Consider the following 19,627-nt stretch of genomic DNA (forward strand, 5'->3'; position numbering starts at 1 on the left):
GTAGCTGCCAACGTTTACAATTATTTGATTGGCTGTACTTCTAAAGCATGATGAGTATTTCAATTTGAATAACTTGCTATATATATATATATATATATTTGCTTCTGCGCATGTTCAGCTGGTTGTATACTTGATTGATCATTGTTTATTGAGCATCAGATGAATATGAAGCTTACATGTTGCTGTAGGGCCCTGAGGCTATACTATGGACAACATTTTTTATGGGTGGAATAATTTTTGTTACTAGAATTTTTTTTTAGAACTTTTATACTAATAATGAGGTGGTGGTTTGGGAAAATTCTCTTCACACTAAATTTATAAACAAAAATGAATTGTACGAGTATACATTCGTTGAGCAGGTCTGAACAACTGTTTTCGGTGGTGGTTTGTTGCTCTTTCAATCAAATCCAAATTGTCCAGAATCTGGTTCATAAATTTAGTGATGCGGTTGCCATATTATTTTGGACGGTGGTATTACATGCACCAATTAGTGTACTAACACTAGTTATGTCATTATTATGAATCTCACTCATTATACAAATATCAAAAATATCTTAAATTATATCACATCATTAATTAGTACATTAGTTGTTACACTAATTAGTGCATATAGTATTATTCTATTTCGGATGGGCTTTTATCTACCAAAAATAAAAAAATAAAAAAAATTATTTGTGAATCACTTTGGTTGATTTATATGTGAATGCACGACTATTTTTTCTTGTAGGGCTGATTTATATGGAATGCATGATTTATATGGTATTGATTTTAGTAGGATATGTAAATGGAGTTCACAAATAAGAAAATGTTTCACAAGCAGAACTTCAAGATATTTGCAATTATAAATCAAAATTATGTTTTTTTCAACTTTAAATAAAAGGTCTACAGAAGGACAACATTCTGTTTTAAATTTTTGAATAAAAAAATTGTTTACATAGCATTAAAATATGTTGCCATGGGTTTCAACAAGTTTAGCTCCTTCAAAGCCTTCCCCTTGGTTAAATTTCAGGCAATGTCTTATCATAGGACATCGCCCTATAATCAGGATAAGATACAAATCCACTTGATTAAACCAGGATAAGATGCAACAAAATACTTCGTACGACATTGTAACAACCCAAGTTCTTAAACAAACAAACAAACAATTTGTTTCCTTCAGGATGTTTCCAGGACACACATTGCAATTCCCCCATCACACCAAACCGAAAACCAAACACCAGAATTAATCCCGGAAAACAAACTTATTCTGCACAACATTTGTTTCAAAACACGATAAACCCTATAGAAGCGTGGCTTCTTGTTGAGCTGATGATGCCTGAAGCAGCCCATCCCTAATCTGCTCAGCTATTTCGCGAACAGCTCCAGGTCCATGTGGGATGAAGACGGCCGAGGACTTGGAGGATGCACCAATTTCCTTCATGGTGTCGAAGTACTGTGTGATTAGGACCATGTCCATGACGTCCTTAGCAGTAGTCCCCGGCACATTCACTGAGAACCCAAGCACGCTTTCTCTTAGACCGTCCACAATTGCCTGTCGCTGCCTAGCAATACCCAATCCTGCCAGATACTTCGACTCGGCATCGCCCTCTGCTCGCTTGATTTGTACAATTTTCTCCGCTTCTGCTTTCTCATTAGCAGCTACCCTCAACCTCGCAGCTGCCAAATTTCAATTTTTTTAGTGACATCAAAAGATCTATTGTTTTTTTTTTTTTTTTTTTTTTGGTTTATTTCATTTTTAGTGAACTTCCTAAAAAACAATTCACCTCACTGAAGGACAAAAATAAGTCAAATTTTGTTTTGTTGGGTATACCTTCTTAGTGGAGTTTGGAACCCAATTAGTTTTGATTAAAGAGTTTAATTTGGTTTAGATATAACATATTTTAATATATTATATCTAATTTGTGGAGATCCAATCCAATTTGATTATAGCTAGGATTTTGATAAAACAAACCCTAGAATTAACAATATAAAAATATTGTTTATGTTCTTCCGTGTGATGTACACTACGGCAGCAGCAAAAAAGATCCTCATGCTTGGAAGTTTCACTTGGTTCAAGGTTTGATTGGTTTTGAAGCATTATTTGTATGCTTTCGGCTGGTGCTTGGAAGCTAATTTGGATTATTATTTTAGGTCTTCTTCAATCCTGATTCTGAAGATTTTTGTTCATCTATTTGGTGAGGTCTTTCTTCTTGTTTATTTGTGATTATTTGGAATTCACCTAAGGGTGGTTTTGTGAGACCATTCGTGTTTCGTTTGTAATCGTTTGGAAACTATTTGGTTGATAGTGGAATCGGATTTTGATCCCGTGGACGTACCTCACATTGAGGGAACCACGTAAAAATTCTTGTGTTGCTTTTGATTTAATTTTTCCGCATTAGTTTTTATTCCCATTGATTGATTACTTGTGGGGAATCACATATTTTCCCTAACAACTGGTATCAGAACTTACAATTTATTTGGGTTTAATTATTTGTGTAAATCAATAGAGGGGAATGTGAGTCGTATGTCTCGTTTCAATGGAGGTAATTGGGTAACCTGAAAAACTAAAATGGAGGACCTATTATTTTGTAAAGATTTGTATGGATCCATTGAGGATGATAGTGGCAAACCTGATGATATGAAAGATGATGAATGGAATAGGCTTAATCGAAAAGCCGTTGGTGTTATCCGTCAATGGATTGATGACAGTGTGTTTTATCATGTTGCTACTGAAACTTCGGCACATGACTTATGGAAAAAATTAGAGAGTCTTTATGATAGAAAATTAGCCACAAATAAAGCCTTTCTATTTCGTAAGTTGGTTAATTTAAAATATAAAGATGACAGCCCTATTCTGGAACATTTGAATGAAATAAAGAGTATTGTTAACCAACTTGCCTCTATAAAAATTATTTTTGATGATGAGTTACAGGCTTTGATGCTACTTAGTTCTTTGCCCGAATGTTGGAAGACCTTGGTTGTGACCGTTAGTAATTTGGCGCCTGATGGAGTTGTCACAATGAGCCAAGTCACTAGTAGCTTGTTGAATGAAGAAACTAGAAGAAAATTAGCAGGTTCCTCTCATTCGGAAGTATTTGTTGTAAGAGGTCGAAGCAAAACAAGGAGGAGGAGTAAGACTTCTCATGGTCGTGATCAAAGCCGTGACAAATCAAGAGATGGTTCTTTTTCAAAGAAAGACATTGAGTGCTATTATTGCCATGAGAAAGGGCACATGAAGCGGGAATGCCGAAAGCTCAAGAATAAGGAGAAAATGCGTGACAAAAGTGTGGATAAGAAGAAAGAAGACACAACGGCAGTTACTACCGATGATCTCATGGTTGTTTGTGAAGATGATTGTATCAATTTTGTGGGCCAAGAGAGTAATTTGGTGATTGATTCTGGTGCTTCTTTTCATGTGACTTCTCGAGTTGATTTCTTCACTACCCACATCGAAGGAGATTATGGTTTTGTTCGAATAGGTAATGAAGGTTTGTCCAAGATTATTGGCATGGGTGATGTTTGCTTGGAAACAAATTTGGGCTGCAAGTTGTTGCTTAAAGATGTGAGGCATGTTCCCGACATTCGCCTCAATTTGATCTCTACTGGGAAGTTAGATGATGAAGGCTTCAACAACAAATTTGGTGATGGAATATGGAAGCTCACAAAGGATTTTTTAGTGGTGGCTAAGTGTAAGAAGATTCATACACTTTATTCGATGCAAAGAAAAATTTGTAAAGGTGTTATCAATGCACTTGAAGATGATACTTCTACTGAATTGTGGCACAAGCGGCTTGGCCATATGAGTGAAAAAGGGCTACAAGTTTTGTTCAAGAAAGAGCTTCTACTCGGTTTGAAAGGTACACATCTTAAAACTTGTATTCATTGTTTGACGGGTAAACAATATAAAGTTTCTTTTCATAAAAATGTTGCTTTTAGAAAAGAAAATGTGTTGGAGTTGATTCATTCGGATGTTTGTGGTCCTTTAAAAGTTAGAACACATAGTGGTGCACTTTATTTTGTTACTTTCATTGATGATTATTCAAAGAAAGTTTGGGTTTTTCTACTAAAATCTAAAGATCAAGTTCTAGAAGTATTTAAGCATTTTCAGGCAATGGTTAAAAGAGAAACAGGACAGAAATTGAAGTGCATCCGATCAGACAATGGTGGTGAATACATTAGGCCATTTGATGAGTATTGTCATAGCCAAGGTATTCGGCACCAAAAGACAGTTAAGAAGACTCCTCAACAAAATGGCGTTGCCGAAAAGATGAACCGCACCATTGTGGAAAGAACAAGGTGTTTGCTTTCACAAGCTAAATTGCCAAGATCCTTTTGGGGTGAGGCAATGAAGACAGCGGTTGATGTGATCAATTTGTCTCCTTGCTATCCTTTGAATGGTGATATTCCTGAAAGAGTTTAGACCAGTAAAGATGTATCTTATGAGCACTTGAGGGTGTTTGGTTGCCGATCCTTTGTTTACATTCTAAAAGATGAGAGGTCCAAGCTTGATAGCAAGTTAAGACAATGTATTTTTCTTGGCTATGGGCGTGATGACTTTGGTTATAGATTGTAGGATCCGGTCGACAAGAAAGTTATTCAAAGCCGTGATGTTGTGTTTCTTGAAGACCAAACAATTGAAGATTTTGGCAAAGGTAATCAACCGGAGCCAAAAACTAGTGATCTCATTGACATGGATCCATCTCCTTCATCTTCAGCTGATGATGAAAATGGGAGAGATGTGCAGCCACCTATTAAAGATATGGAGGATGATGCTAATCCTAATGAAGTTGAGCCAGAAATTGAGGAAGAGCATTCAACTCAAGAACCGCCACCACAACTTGAGTTAAGGAAATCTACAAAGGACCGACAACCTTCAAGAAAGTATCCTCCCAATGAGTTTGTGTTGATTTCTGATCAAGGGGAGCTAGAGAGCTACCAAAAAGCAATTGAGCATGCAAAGAAAAGTGATTGGAAAAAGGTCATGGAAGAGGAGATGAATTCCTTACTTAAAAATCACACTTATGATTTAGTGAAGTTGCCTGAAGGGAGGAAAATTTTGAAAAATAAGTGGGTCTTCAAATTGAAGAATGATAGCAAGAATCTGAAGTACAAAGCACGTCTTGTTGTGAAAGGCTTTGCACAAAAGAAAGGCATTGACTTTGACGAGATTTTCTCACCGGTTGTGAAGATGTCTTTTATTCGGGTTGTACTTGGCATGACTGCAAGTATGAATCTTGAAGTTGAGCAACTTGATGTGAAGACCGCATTTTTTCATGGTGATCTTGAAGAAGAAATCTACATGGAGCAACCGGAAAGTTTTGTGGAAAAAGGGAAAGAGAAATTTGTTTGCAAATTGAAGAAAAGTTTGTATGGTCTCAAGCAAGCCCCACGGCAATGGTACAAAAAATTTGACTCTTTCATGATGAACAATGATTTTTCTAAAACTACTTCGGACCATTGTGTGTTTGTGAAAAAATTTTCGAATGGCAAATTTATTATTATTTTGCTTTATGTTGATGACATGTTAATTGTGAGTCAAGATTCTACCATGATAAACAGGTTGAAATTGGAGTTGAGCAAGTCTTTTGCTATGAAAGATTTGGGACTGGCAAAGCAAATACTTGGTATGAAAATTGTTCATGATCGTAGAGAGGGACTGATTTGGTTGTCTCAAGAAAGCTACATTGAGAAGGTTCTTGAGAGATTCAACATGGATAAAGCAAAGTCGGTTGGTTGTCCACTTGCGGGTCACTTCAAACTTAGTTCGAATCAATGTCCTACAAGTGAGAAAGACAAGGAAGAGATGTTGAAAGTTCCTTATACTTCAGTAGTTGGTTCTTTGATGTACGCCATGGTTTGTACAAGGCCGGATATTGCTCACGTCATTAGTGTGGTGAGTCGTTTTCTCTCTAATCCGGGTAAAGAACATTGGGCAGCGGTAAAATGGATTCTAAGGTATCTTCGAGGGACTTCGAAGGTGTGTTTGTGTTTTGGGGATGGTAAGCCGATACTTGATGGGTTCACAGATTCTGACATGGCTGGTGATATTGATTCTAGGAAATCTACTTCGGGGTATTTGATGACTTTTGCAGGGGGAGCTGTGGCATGGCAATCTAAATTACAAAAATGTGTTGCTCTCTCAACTACCGAAACTGAATTTATTGCCATTACAGAAGCTTGCAAAGAAGAGTTATGGTTGAAGAAATTTTTGCAAGAGTTGGGTTTGAAACAAGAAAAGTATGTGCTTTATTGTGATAGTCAAAGTGCTATTCACTTGAGTAAAAATTTTACTTTTCATTCGAGATCAAAACACATTGATGTGAGATACCATTGGATTCGTGATGTGTTAGATTCAAAATTCTTACAACTCGAAAAGGTTCACACAGATGATAATATTTCGGATATGTTGACTAAGACTTAGTAGAGGGACAAACATTTAAAGTGTCGAATTTTGGCGAGTATGGTTGATATCTCCATCTAAGTGGATAGGGGCAGAATTGTTGGGTATACTTTCTTAGTGGAGTTTGGAACCCAATTGGTTTTGGTTAAAGAGTTTAACTTGGTTTAGGTATAATATATTTTAATATATTATATCTAATTTGTAGAGATACAATCCAATTTAATTACAGCTAGGGTTTTGATAAAACAAACCCTAGAATTAACAATATAAAAATATTGTTTATGTTCTTCCGTGTGATGTACACTACGGGCAAAAAAGATCCTCATGCTTGGAAGTTTCACTTGGTTCAAGATTTGATTGCTTTTGAAGCATTATTTGTATGCTTTCGGCTGGTGCTTGGAAGCTAATTTGGATTATTATTTTGAGCCTCCGTTTGGGAAGTGGGTTGACTTTTTGCCTTTTTGGCTATTTTAGCCTGGGGCTAAAAAGTCTGGTTTGGGAAGGGCTTTTTGACTTTTTAGATTTTTTGACTTTTTTTGTGAGAGGAGTGTAATGATTATCGGTTGGATTTGATATTTTGTTTTTTGTGGCTAAAATAGCCTATTTGTTTTTTGTGGCTATTTTAGCCCCTAACCCACCAAAACCAACTTCCGAAACTATGCCTGAGTCTTCTTCAACCCTGATTCTGAAGATTTTTGTTCATCTATTTGGTGAGGTCTTTCCTCTTGTTTATTTGTGATTATTTGGAATTCACCTAAGGGTGATTTTGTGAGACCATTCGAGTTTCGTTTATAATCGTTTGGAAACTATTTGGTTGATAGTGGAATCGAATTTCGATACCGTAGACGTACCTCACATTGAGGGAACCACGTAAAAATTCTTGTGTGCTTTTGATTTAATTTTTCTGCATTAATTTTTATTCTCATTGATTGATTTACTTGTGGGGAATCACATATTTTCGCTAACATGTTTTACAAAAACCTATAACCCAGCTTATAAGATGCCACCAAAAGAACAATACTGGTAATGAAAAATCATCGATTTCATTGATTTCGAGGGGACTACGGAGCTTACCGGCATTGATTTCATTCATGGCTCGCTTAACGTGCTCATCGGGTTCAATATCAACAATGAGTGTCTGAACAATCTCATACCCATAGGCAGACATAGCCTGTGAATCATCAATGTTAAATCCAAGCACAATAATGTCAAATTCAGTTTACATAATTGTTAGTCACGCTAGTTCTTTCTTTACCTTTTCAAGTTCATCTTCCACAGCTCTTGCAATTTCATTTTTCTGCTCAAAAGCATCGTCTAGGTTTAGCTTTGGAACACTTGCTCTGATCACTAGTAAAACAGTTCAAATAAAGAAATCCCTTGCTTATTTTTTATTACAAGTAATTTATAAATTTGTGTTAGACTTCCTTCAAAAAAAAAATAAAAAATACACATACCATCAAATACATAGGCTTGGATTTGGGTTCTAGTATTGCTGAGTCTGTAGAAAGCATCACTCCCTTTGTTAGCCAGGGCTCGGTATTGTATAGATGCAACAACATTTACAAATACATTATCCTGCAGTAAAATAAAAATGAATATTCATTTTTAGATTCAAATCAAGAAGTTATTATACTGTTGAGAAGAAATTTTTAATTGTAAGTTGTCTTTGCGAGTTGTGATTATTAGGTTCTGAACAGGACTATAAAACGAACCAAGCCACTCGTGTATATAGACAAAACGAAACCTTAGTCTTAGTTTCGCATCGCACATCCAACTGCTGCAAGCGGAGGGTGAGATGACCGGCGACCTTTCTTCCAAGACACCAAGGCATGAAATGGCAACCTGGCTCAAGTACTTCATCAAACTTGCCAAATCTTTCCTTTATAGCAATTGTTGATTGATCAACTTGCACACAACATAGTATATTACCCATTCTTTCTAATTTCTGACATTTAAAAAAATAAAAATAAAAAATTGTCAGTATGAACTACTATCAAATAGATCTTGAAAACTTATATATGCATAACATGTATACATATTTTTTGGGTATTGGGTGTAAGAGGGATTCAACAAGAACTTATACATGACCTTTGCTCTATCTCTCTATCTATAAAAACCCACTCAAATTTGCAAGTAATTTCTTTTCTCTTTTGTGCAAATCCATTGATCCTCTGAGAGCTAAAACTATGCTTCCTCTGTCCCTAATTGTTTGTCCACTTCGAGTCCTTTAATCAGGTCAATATATATTTTTGTCAAAGAAAATTCAAAATTTTCTCCACAAAATTAAAAGATCTCAATTTAGTTCTTGAAGATAAAGTTTTTAAAATGATTGAAAAAGAATAAATTAAAAATATATAAATAATTTTTTGAGACATGGGAAATAGTAAAAATAGACAAATAATTTGGGATGGAGGGAGTCATTGGTTATTCTACTAAGGAATAAAAGTTTGTAAACCATATTTGCCAGAAATTTTTAGTTGTACTACAAAAAGTATGTAATAATATTACATTGTAAATTTTGATCTTATTTTCTTCATCTACGAAGCACAGACGTAGACATGTGACAAAAGATGAGAGAGAGAGAGAGAGAGAGAGAGAGAGAGAGAGAGAGAGAGAGAGAGAGAGAGAGTGTTAGAGTTGCATACCAGACTAATTACAAGTGGCGTTGGCCTCAAGGGAAAATGATTAGATGATGAGAAGGGTTATAAATAGACACCAAAATGAGTTTCGACTTACCTCTTGTAACGCCTACCCATAATCCTCAATCTCCCAAACTGTTTCGTTTGACAGTTTAGTTTTTTAAAATACAAATTCAATTCAACCAACGCCATTCCCATACCTAGTTGACCCGTTCCAACCAATTTACATATATTACATGTTAGCACAACGAACTCGTCTCTGTAATGAAAATGATGATAATACGGACAAATTAGAATATCCCTCTTGTGTATTCATCGCGATGACATATTGTCGATATTTTTTTTTTTTATGATTTAATTGTGTGTACATGGGTATTCACCTATATCTCTTGGGAAATTTCTGAGAGAGATTTCTTGTGTATCAAACACGAAATTAGAATTAAGACTAAAACAAAGTCAATAACATAGAATATACACTAATGTAGAGAGCATGTTGAATGGTTATGTTTCATATGTATATTTATTTAATTTTTATCTTAAAGGCATTAATGCGACACGCTATTGATGACAGATAAACATAAGAAGAATAATTCACAGATAGACAACAAATAATGCCAATAAATAAATAAAAATAGATTGACAGCTTTGACATCAACGATAAACAAAGAAAGATTGTACATTACTGTGTTATTTAACAGCATCCAACAAGAACACAGGGATATAAACGAGGAGCCTTCATGTTTTTTGTGTAGGATAAACTACAAGTACAGTCCTAAAGTTTAACACTTTTTATTTAAAGTTTTAATTTTGTCAATTAAGTCCTTAAAATATTAAATTCCAATCAATTTAGTCTTGATAACAATTGAAAAATAAAACATAAACCCAAAGGTTATATAAAATTATTACAAGATCCGAATTTTAATTTATTATTCACTTAATTATTATCTGTGTGTATATTTTAGAATTGGTATCAAAGTATTTGCTAATATTAATATATAAGTATTAGATATAATGAAGAAGTCAAAAATGATAATGTTGTACTACAAATAATTATCGAATAAAATAATACTATAATAAGATTATTAAAAGAAATTAATGAAAATCTTCAAGAAAATCAACTTGAAATTATATATGAAGTTTGACATCTATCTATTATTAAATAAATGTAAGTAGTTAGCTCTTGTAGAAAATCAATAATAAAATAAATAGTAAACTACAAATAAGCCCTAATTGTTGGACTTAATTCCTATAAAATCCTATTGAAAATAAGTCGCAGTAAAATTATTGTCAAAAGTAATTTTTTGTGACGATTTTTTGTGCATGTCGCTAAAAGTTAACAATTAGTGATTTTTTTGTCACGATTTTTATAAATTGTCGCTAAAACTTACAATTAGCGACTTTTTCTGCGACAAATTTTTTAAATTATAGCTAAAAGTTGAAAATTAGTGACATTTTTTGTAACGATTTTTTTAAACTGTCGCTAAAACTTATAGTTAGTGACATTTTTGTGACAATTTTCAAACTGTCACTAAAAATTAACAATTAGTAACCTTTTTAAATAGTGTTTAATGAAAAATGTCATTAATTATCATAGGATCTACTAGACAAAAAGTCAAACTATTAGGATCTATACGTAAGTCTCCCAAAAATAATATAGATAATTATTCTTATCCTTATACGAAACTCTTTAAGGGAACCTTTTGAATTAAAACCACTAGAAAAATATGAAAATGTATCTAAATAATTATACTCTAGAAGTGTTTTAAATAATGGCGATAATAAAATTAAATATAACACAATATTAGAAATAGTCGAAAAATTAGATAAAATGCATAATCACATATTAGAAGAAATAAATAATAGTATAATAGAAATAGAGAAAGACCTATATAAGTAATTAGGATTAATTAGTATTGGAAAAATCTACCAAATCTAAAAGCACACGTGCGGAGAATAATTAACAATAAATTAAAATCTGGCCCTTAACAATTTTATATAATCTTTGGGCTTATGTTTTATTTTTATATTGTCTTCAAGACTATATTTATTCGAATTTAACATTTTAGGGACTTAATTGACAAAATTAAACTATAAGGACTTAAACGAAAAAGGTGTTAAATTTTAAAGACTATAACTATAATTTACCCTTATTTGCATAAACTACACTCTCCTTTATCTTTCTTTCTTTCGTTCTTTTCTATTTTATTTATTTATTTACTTTTTAGGGATATTATTGTCATCAAGTGATTAGCTATAGCAAAATGATACATATAATGATATAATTTAAATTCTTAATGCATTTTCTTACCTCTAGACACAAGTGAGTGAATTTTATGTGCATCTATTAATGTAAGTCTTATTGTCTTGTGTTTTTAGGATGGAGAAAATAAAGTAAGAAACAGAATTTTATATAATATTACTCTTTAACTATCTTATTTTTAAGCATCAAGTTTTCTATAATAATATCACCTTTTTTAATGACAAAGAACCTTTCAAGATAGGGTAACTTATTAGACCCTATTTACCTGCAAGTCACAAGTATGAAGTAAAATAAGATGAGATCTATTATTGAATTCAAAATCTTTTAAATTTTGGTTAGTCTCCAACCTCCCTTAAACCATAGGCTTACCTTGGCTTCTCAGCTGGTTAAATTATTCACCTCTGGTTGGAACCGAATCTTTTTTTTTAAAAAAAAAAAAAAGAATTAAAAAATAGCATAGTTGGAAGGAATGATGATTTTTAGTGTGTTTTTATCAAAACCTAATCCTGACCATCCAAAATAAAATAGAAAATAAATTAGAATAATTAAAAATAAAATTAAAACATCTAGGCCTTGTTTGGTTGTTGTTTCCCAAAAAATTTTGAAAAAAATTCTCTACAAATAAGTTTTCAAAAGTAATCAAACCAAACAAATTTTTTCAAATTTTTTTTCCAAAACTTGCTTGGTTTACAAGTTTTCCAAACAAATCTCTCTCTCATACACATCAAATCAATCACTTTTTTCAAAACTCTCTCTCAAAATAATTTTCCAAAACATCTTTTGAAAAAAACCAAACCAAACAATTTTTCGAACTTTTTATCTCTAAAACTCATCTCCCAAACTCAAACTAAACATACCTCAAAGTAAGGAACAATGTTAAGATGCACTAGTCGGGTACCATATTTTTTAGAAGATATAATTTTAGTTACCATCTGACCAATTAAGGTCAAGTCCACAATCCTAAAGAAAGTTAAGCTGAGGCTGTCCAAGTCTAGGGGTGGGTTGATTGAATAAAGATTCATATAAACCGGCCCTTACTCATATACCCAAATCCATATTACAGCCCAATAAAAAAATTTGCCATTATTCAAAGTAAGTTTCATTTGCACCTTGGGAGTTTAAATATAAGAAATTATAGTTAAAGCAATAGCATTTACAAGTTTTTGAAAACAAAATTAGATACTGAACGAGATTTTATTTACAATTTTCAAAATTTACAATAGTAGAGCAAATTAGATATAACATTTAAAATATATATAGAAGTAGTAGACAAGTTTCTCAACCAGCAAGATAATCCAAAACTAGTACTTCAAGTGAATTGAGAAAATTTGAGAAGTGTGCTGAGACCAACAGTTAGGTACTATGTAGGACACTTGAAACCAAACAATGGAAATCCCAAATAACACAGTAAAATTTTCCCTCAGATTCTAGGAAAACTACAATCATAGGACAACAGCTGCAACACGATAAAAATAAAATGAAAACGGAACTTTAAATAAGAATTACAATCACATGTATTCAATAATAAAGAGAATCAATCTTGCAAGCAAAAACCAAATTGAAAAACCATTCTGCACACCACTCGACCTATATATATGCAAACATATATATATATATACTTGTGGTCAAATCCTAGTTATATACCACTTCAACAATATGTTTAATAATTTTCCATCAACACCAAAACCATTCATTAGCCATGGAAAGGAAACCTAGAAAGTCCAACCTCCAAGTTCCTTCCATATGCTCCAAATTTAATGCTGAACACTGTCAGCCTGAAGAAGACCCTCTCGGATCTGCGCAGCGACATCTCTCACAGCACCGGGCCCATGTGGGATGAAAACTGCAGAGGATTTTGAAGAAGCCCCAATCTCCTTCATGGTGTCGAAGTACTGAGTTACAAGCACCATGTCCATAATATCCTTGGCTGTGGTTCCAGGCACATTCTCTGAAAAAGCAAGCACGCTGTCCCTCAGTCCATCCACAATAGCTTGTCGCTGCCTAGCAATTCCAAGCCCTGAAAGGTATTTAGACTCTGCCTCTCCCTCAGCTCGCTTGATCTGCAATATTTTCTCTGCTTCAGCCTTCTCATTTGCTGCAACCCTCATTCTAGCAGCTGTGATGACAACCAAAAGGATAATCAGAATATAATTACACTTGACAACAACCAGCAGGTGAATGATGAATAGCTTTATAACAAAATGATAGAAACATTGGAAGAGTAAAGTCCATTTTGTCTTTGATTTACTCAACAAATTTTCATTGTTTGTAAGAGAGAAAAACACTAACTTAAAAAATGGTGATCTAGTGCACGAGTCTCCCACTAAGGCTATGTTTAGATTGTGGATTTGAGGAGGGATTTGTGCAGGGAAAAGTGAATTAAATAGAAGCTACTTTTTCACAAATCCCTTCCTTTTTCTTTTCCCTTCACAAATTCAAGATCAAATATAGCATAAACCAGGGATCAAGGGAAGGCATGACGTACACAGCCTTACAATGTAAATCATCTAAATTCTCAGGCGGCCAAACAAATAAACTGAGTAATGAAATCCAGCATGCATGATGCATTTGTGTATTGCACATGTAACCTTATACTTCCAAAAGATTGTTTTGTAATCATAAATACAAGCAAAACATGTTTGTAATTAATATTTTTCAGCATGTGAGAAATAGCAAAAAGTGGCTTCCTGACCATTCTTCAATTAAAAAATTTAAGACAGCTTAGACAATCACAATTCTAATTCAGGTGTAAGAAAAAAGCAAGAAGCAGATATTGCAGTCAAAATTATTCAGGCATGTGCACTGTTACCTGCATTTATCTCATTCATTGCCCTTTTCACATTAATATCTGGCTCAATATCCACAATAAGAGTCTGGACTATTTCGTACCCATAAGCAGACATGGCCTACATACATTACAAAGGGTAAGGGAAACAGCATAAATATTGAGATGATTGCCATTCAAAATAGATGCATTTACATTTTCTGTTTTATGAAGTCAATTATCACCTTTTCAAGTTCTTCCTCCACGGCTTTTGCTATATCATTCTTCTGCTCAAAAGTAGAATCCAAGTCCATCTTTGGTACACTTGCCCTAATAACTGAACAGATTGATGGAGGGGTGGCCCATTAGTTTTAATATAAATCTCAACACTTAATCCAGTACTACAAACAATTCTATCCAGCACAATGCATCATTTTTACACTAAGGTAAGTAAGGAGTAGGGAGATGTGTGCCTGGAATGAGGAGTGAAGGTGCAGCAATGAGTTCCCCAATTCTTATTTCTTTATACATCTACAATTTTTAAAAAAAACTGAAACAGCTACTAAGATTATCATCAGAACAATCAATATTCAGACCTAAATCAGTTGTATCTCTCGAAACCTCAAGTTCAGTGGCACCCGGACCACTTTTTTCTTTTTCTTTTTTAACAGGGCCAGTACTGATACACTTCATGTTTGAAAACTAATTAAGCCATTTGAGACTTGTTCCTCAATTTTTCTAGTATCACTTAGACTAAAATAAAGGAAAAGGAATAGAATACTGAGGAAATAGGGAAGGGCCCACACATTTTGTAAAGTACTCAACCAACCATTGGCAAGTAATAATAGAACTAAGAGTCAATTAGGACTAGGATGCAATACTTACTCAGAATCAGAAATACAGAGGATAAATGGTAGCCTTTCTAAATACAAAACAGAAGATAAATGAATTGCAAAATCAACAACACTAAGAAGATGGAATACCTAGGAATCGACAGTAATCAGTTCTTCTTTCATCAAAAGAAAAAATACTGATATCACTTTTCAGGTTGCTTTCCTTTTTCCTTTTTTCTTTGTTTTAAATTTTTTTTCTCTGGCATGGGTATTTGTAACTTGCAAGAGTTACATAGTCAGCAGCATAGAACCCAGTAATATCCATGAGCAAAGTTTCATCTCTTGGTGACAACAAAACAACTCTGGAGCAGGGGGAGGGTGATGCATCGGCAGAAAAAAAATAATCAAATTTTAATCTTGACAAGCCTAGTAGGAAAAAATTCATATAAATAGATGCTGAATCTGCCTTTTCACATTGCGATAAAGAAAATAACAATAAACATGCATCAATACCATCAAAGACGTAGGCTTGGATTTGTCCCTTTGTGTTGGAAAGCTTATAGAAAGCATCAGATGCTTTATCAGACATGGCACGGTACTGAATAGATGCAACCACATTGACAAAGACATTATCCTGCAAAGTAAACAAGAATCACAATTTATAACTTGATCACACTAGAGTGCAATCAATAAAATTATAGGCAAAATAACAAGAAACCACATCAGTCTTGATTTGATGTTGAAAATATAAATGCATTCCATGAAAAGGGAGAAGTACCAAAATGAGCAAGAGTGGTAAAATAAGGTAAGAATCTTCCACATAAGGAAAAAAAATTAAGAGAAGGAAAGGTGTTCTTTGTGCAAAATGACTTAATTCAGTTTGTTTTTAATGAATCAGCATTGACATTATAATCCAATTCAGACCAGTTTGCCGGACAAGACGGCCAGTTCATATGTGAAATTTACTCACACTAGTCTAGCAGGAAGTATCCAAACCTGAAGGTTAAAAAAAAACCAATACAAACCAGCAGGTTTACAATAAACTGGATTATATTTAGAACCCTGAGCAAAAATACAAAGGGAGGCAAGAGGTAACCTCTAAAAGACAACAAATTATCAAATGGCAATATTAACAAAAATAGTTTTACGGATTAACCAAGATGCACGAGTATCTTGTTAATAAATATGACTTCTATTTATTTCCCTATAGTAAGACAATACAACCATGGTTGCCAGGGTGCTAAAACACACCAAAGTGAAGCTTTTTAAAGGGGCAGAATATAAATTCCACAATGATATAGAAAATCTTTCAGCCTAAACTCATAATATTACATACAAACAAAAGAGATCAATCATTCTTTTCTAGCACCATCATCAATTACACACACAAATATGGAATTTAAAAGAACCAACTGACCCATAATATTAAAGAGTCTTTTCCTCAAAGATATAACCACAAAAGATAAAGGGTAAGTCTTAAGTCAAGTTTGCTAATTATGTAGAAATTTAACTACAAGATCATTGTTTCCTCTTTGCAGAGCAAACATAGTAAGCAAGCAGATAATATTGAGTCATATAGAGTTCAACTTCTTCATGAACACACAAAAAGAAAAGAAAAGAAACAAAACAAAAGGAAGGAAAAAAAAGGTTTTATAGTTATTTCTGGTTAACTTTATAACATTCAGCAATAAAATTTATAATGATGTTAATAGTAACAATATCAATTTTGTAACTAAATTACTTCAAGCGTCAGATAGATGAAACAATGAGGTGAAAAATTGTCCATTAACAATGGCACCATAGATTGCTAGAAGTTAGATTCGAACATCACATAGGTAATACCAGTTTGATCTTCTGCCTATATCTCCTCTTTTCTAGCTCATATTACACAATTCTACACTTTTTCCCTATCTAAAAAAGGTTATTTGAGAGTTGTTTTACTAGGACATGATACTTAGCTTTGATTTAACAACTTCAAGTTGCACAAATAGGCACATAAAAAAGATAAAACAATGACACTGTTGTATAGAGAAACACAAACCTTAGTTTTTGTTTCACAGCGAACATCTAGTTGTTGCACACGTAATGATAATTCCCCAGCTACCTGGTACCCAAAACACCATGGTAAGCAGTGACAACCAGGCTCAAGCACTTCATCAAACTTCCCAAATTGCTCCTTAACAGCAACTGTAGACTGGTCCACTTGAATGCAACCCAAAGCTTGACCCATAGTTCAATCCTATATATGAGATGAACTTATGCTGGTGAATTGAAAAATTCCAGTAACAATTACCCAAAATGAAGCAAAGATTGATAAAAATTGAATAACCCATATAGCCATAGAGTGTTTTTGTTTTTGTTTTTTTTTCCCCCTTTTGGGTTCTTGCAACATGCAAGCATGAAGTTACACATGGAGCTTGATCCTAAAAACATAAAATATTGTCTACTTCATCCATCTAAAAATTACAATATAGCCTCAAATAATGCTTTACTTTTGTTTTTGACTGGACACTTTTGAAAAGTTGATAGATTGCTAATTAGTTTCTGCGATGGAAAAAAGGCAAGGGACCAACGTTGGAGACACAGAGAACGAACAAAAGAGTACGTACGAACACTGGGTTCGTTTAAAAAATGAGCAATGTCACACAAACTAATAAAATTTTATAAAAGATTGAAATTTTCCATAAAAATTTTTTATTAAATTTTTTTTAACTCCATTGGGTCAATTGGTAAAACTCCAAAATTTAATATTTGTTCCTAAATCCACCAGGGTCATTTTGTTAAAAATAAGGTTTTAAAAAACAGCTGCTACCGTTACGTAACGCCATTACGTAAGAGTTGTAGTGGTTACCACCACCCATTACGGCCACTATAGCGGTGTGACGAAAATTCACATGTATAACGGCCATTTCGATATTACGTAACATCTGTAGCGGTATCATAACGGTCCATCAGACACCGTTACGTAAGAGTTGCGGTAGTTACCACCACCCATGATGGCCACTATAGCGGTGTCACGAAAATTCACATGTATAACGGCCGTTTCGATGGTACATAACGGCCGTTTCGATGGTACGTAACGGCCGTAGCAGTATCGTAACAGTCCATTAAACACCATTACACATTTTTGCAATATTTTGAATAACTTCATTTTTCCAAAAAAAAAAACTTACAAAAAAAAAAAAACAAATACTCAACTGATCCAAGCCCAAAGAAAAAATCTTATATGAATTTTTTTCTTTATACTTTTTTTTAAAATTTATGACATAATTTTTATTTTATAATCTTTTCATTTAATAATTGTGAATATTTTTTATTTAGTTAATTTAGATATTGGTAAAAAATAATTTGTATTCACCCAAAAAAAAAAAAAAAATTTGCAGACATTTAAAATCAATTATTCTTAAAATCATTGACTATTGAAATAAAATGGAAAAAACTCCTTTTATAGTGATTTGAAAATATGAAATATATTAGATCATACTTAAAAATTAATAAAAATTGATCAAAATTTATTTTAAACACCAACAAATGTGATTCTAGAAAAAAAAAATATTTGTATCGGTAAGTTTTCTTCAAATTGTGTAAAAAATTTTAAAAAAAAACCACAATTCCGATTATCGCAACCGTTACACTACGGCCTTTACACCTCACAACTGTTATAGCGACCGCAACCGCTTTTCAAAACCTTGGTTAAAACCCAAAACTTTTGGACGAAATTCTATTACATATTCTAAATTTTGTTTGGAAGTTCAGTGGTGTTTAGTCGTGTATATCATGGAAGATCAATAAAAACCACATGTTCATATACCTTAATTTCAAGAACCAAAAACAAGTAAAAGGGAATTAACAGTTAAATAACGAATTTCAATTTCCAACAAAGTTACCATAAGCTATTGACTCACAAAACATCTGAAATTCAAGAATATGAACAACAACAACAGTAACAAAAACGGAGATCTAACCCAGAATATAACAAATATACACCATTCAAATCAGAAATTTCGAACAAATTTTGCGAGAGACCACATCAAAACCAGCAAAGCAAATCAAATCGACCACTTACAAGTAATTTATCAAATTTGGGCTAAACAAACCAAAATTCAGCAAAATTAACAGCTACAAACAAGCATTCATGAATCCCAAACACACACATAAATATATATATATAAAATATCAATGATAACTTGTGAAGCAAAACCTTACAGTAAAGCCCTGAACAGGATGACGAAGACGATGATAGAGAAAGAGATATTTTCGAGACGACTTTAGAGACTTCGAAGTTAGATAAGATCAGTACGGCACAGGCTCTATTTATATTCGGTGGTGGTAGATGCACAATTAATGTATCACATTATTATACAAATTAGATGCTAGGGAGGCACATATTCTACTAAATATTTTACCAAATATAAATTTGTGTAAATTCTACCTTATAAGATAAATTTGGTAAAATATTTAGTAAAATATTTAAAATAAATAACATTTTTCTATAAATTATAAAAATAATGCTATATATATCAATTATTGTACATATTAATGTACTAATAGATGATGTGATATCATTTGTATAATTTTAGATATTTGTAATTTATATATTAAATGTGGTTAATAACATCATAACACTAGTTGATACACTAATATATATACTAATTGGTGTATATAATATTACCAAAAATTATAAATATTAAAAATCTTTTAAATTATATCATATCATTAATTAATACCTTAATTAATACACTAATTAATAGA

The 19,627-nt window shown here is 33.0% G+C and overlaps 2 protein-coding genes across 5 annotated transcripts; both read right to left on the reverse strand.

Moving 5' to 3' along the window:
• Positions 1-1,047: 1,047 nt before the first annotated feature.
• Positions 1,048-9,354, reverse strand: LOC114294498 (hypersensitive-induced response protein 1). 2 transcript variants are annotated; one of them, XM_082922721.1, is made up of 6 exons: positions 9,025-9,354; positions 8,124-8,324; positions 7,834-7,954; positions 7,635-7,726; positions 7,454-7,550; positions 1,048-1,656 (listed from the first exon to the last, which is right to left on the reverse strand). In XM_082922721.1, the coding sequence occupies exons 2-6, from the start codon at positions 8,310-8,312 to the stop codon at positions 1,280-1,282; spliced, it is 876 nt and encodes a 291-aa protein (XP_082778847.1). In that variant the 5' UTR covers positions 8,313-8,324; positions 9,025-9,354; the 3' UTR covers positions 1,048-1,279. The 2 variants fall into 2 exon arrangements, with proteins under 2 accessions (XP_082778847.1, XP_082778848.1); XM_082922722.1 differs by having other exon boundaries at positions 9,116-9,170.
• A 3,397-nt stretch (positions 9,355-12,751) lies between these two features.
• On the reverse strand, positions 12,752-19,343 carry LOC114294497 (hypersensitive-induced response protein 1). Of its 3 annotated transcripts, none has more exons than XM_028238633.2 (6): positions 19,082-19,343; positions 16,917-17,114; positions 15,389-15,509; positions 14,288-14,379; positions 14,088-14,184; positions 12,752-13,394 (listed from the first exon to the last, which is right to left on the reverse strand). In XM_028238633.2, exons 2-6 carry the CDS (start codon positions 17,103-17,105, stop codon positions 13,033-13,035), a joined length of 861 nt encoding a protein of 286 aa, XP_028094434.1. In that variant the 5' UTR covers positions 17,106-17,114; positions 19,082-19,343; the 3' UTR covers positions 12,752-13,032. The 3 variants fall into 3 exon arrangements, with proteins under 3 accessions (XP_028094434.1, XP_028094435.1, XP_028094436.1); XM_028238634.2 differs by having other exon boundaries at positions 19,077-19,247; XM_028238635.2 differs by having other exon boundaries at positions 18,942-19,101.
• Positions 19,344-19,627: the final 284 nt, after the last annotated feature.

Source organism: Camellia sinensis, chromosome 4, assembly GCF_055761805.1.
Source record: "Camellia sinensis isolate YWXY chromosome 4, ASM5576180v1, whole genome shotgun sequence".
Taxonomy (NCBI): Eukaryota; Viridiplantae; Streptophyta; class Magnoliopsida; order Ericales; family Theaceae; genus Camellia; species Camellia sinensis.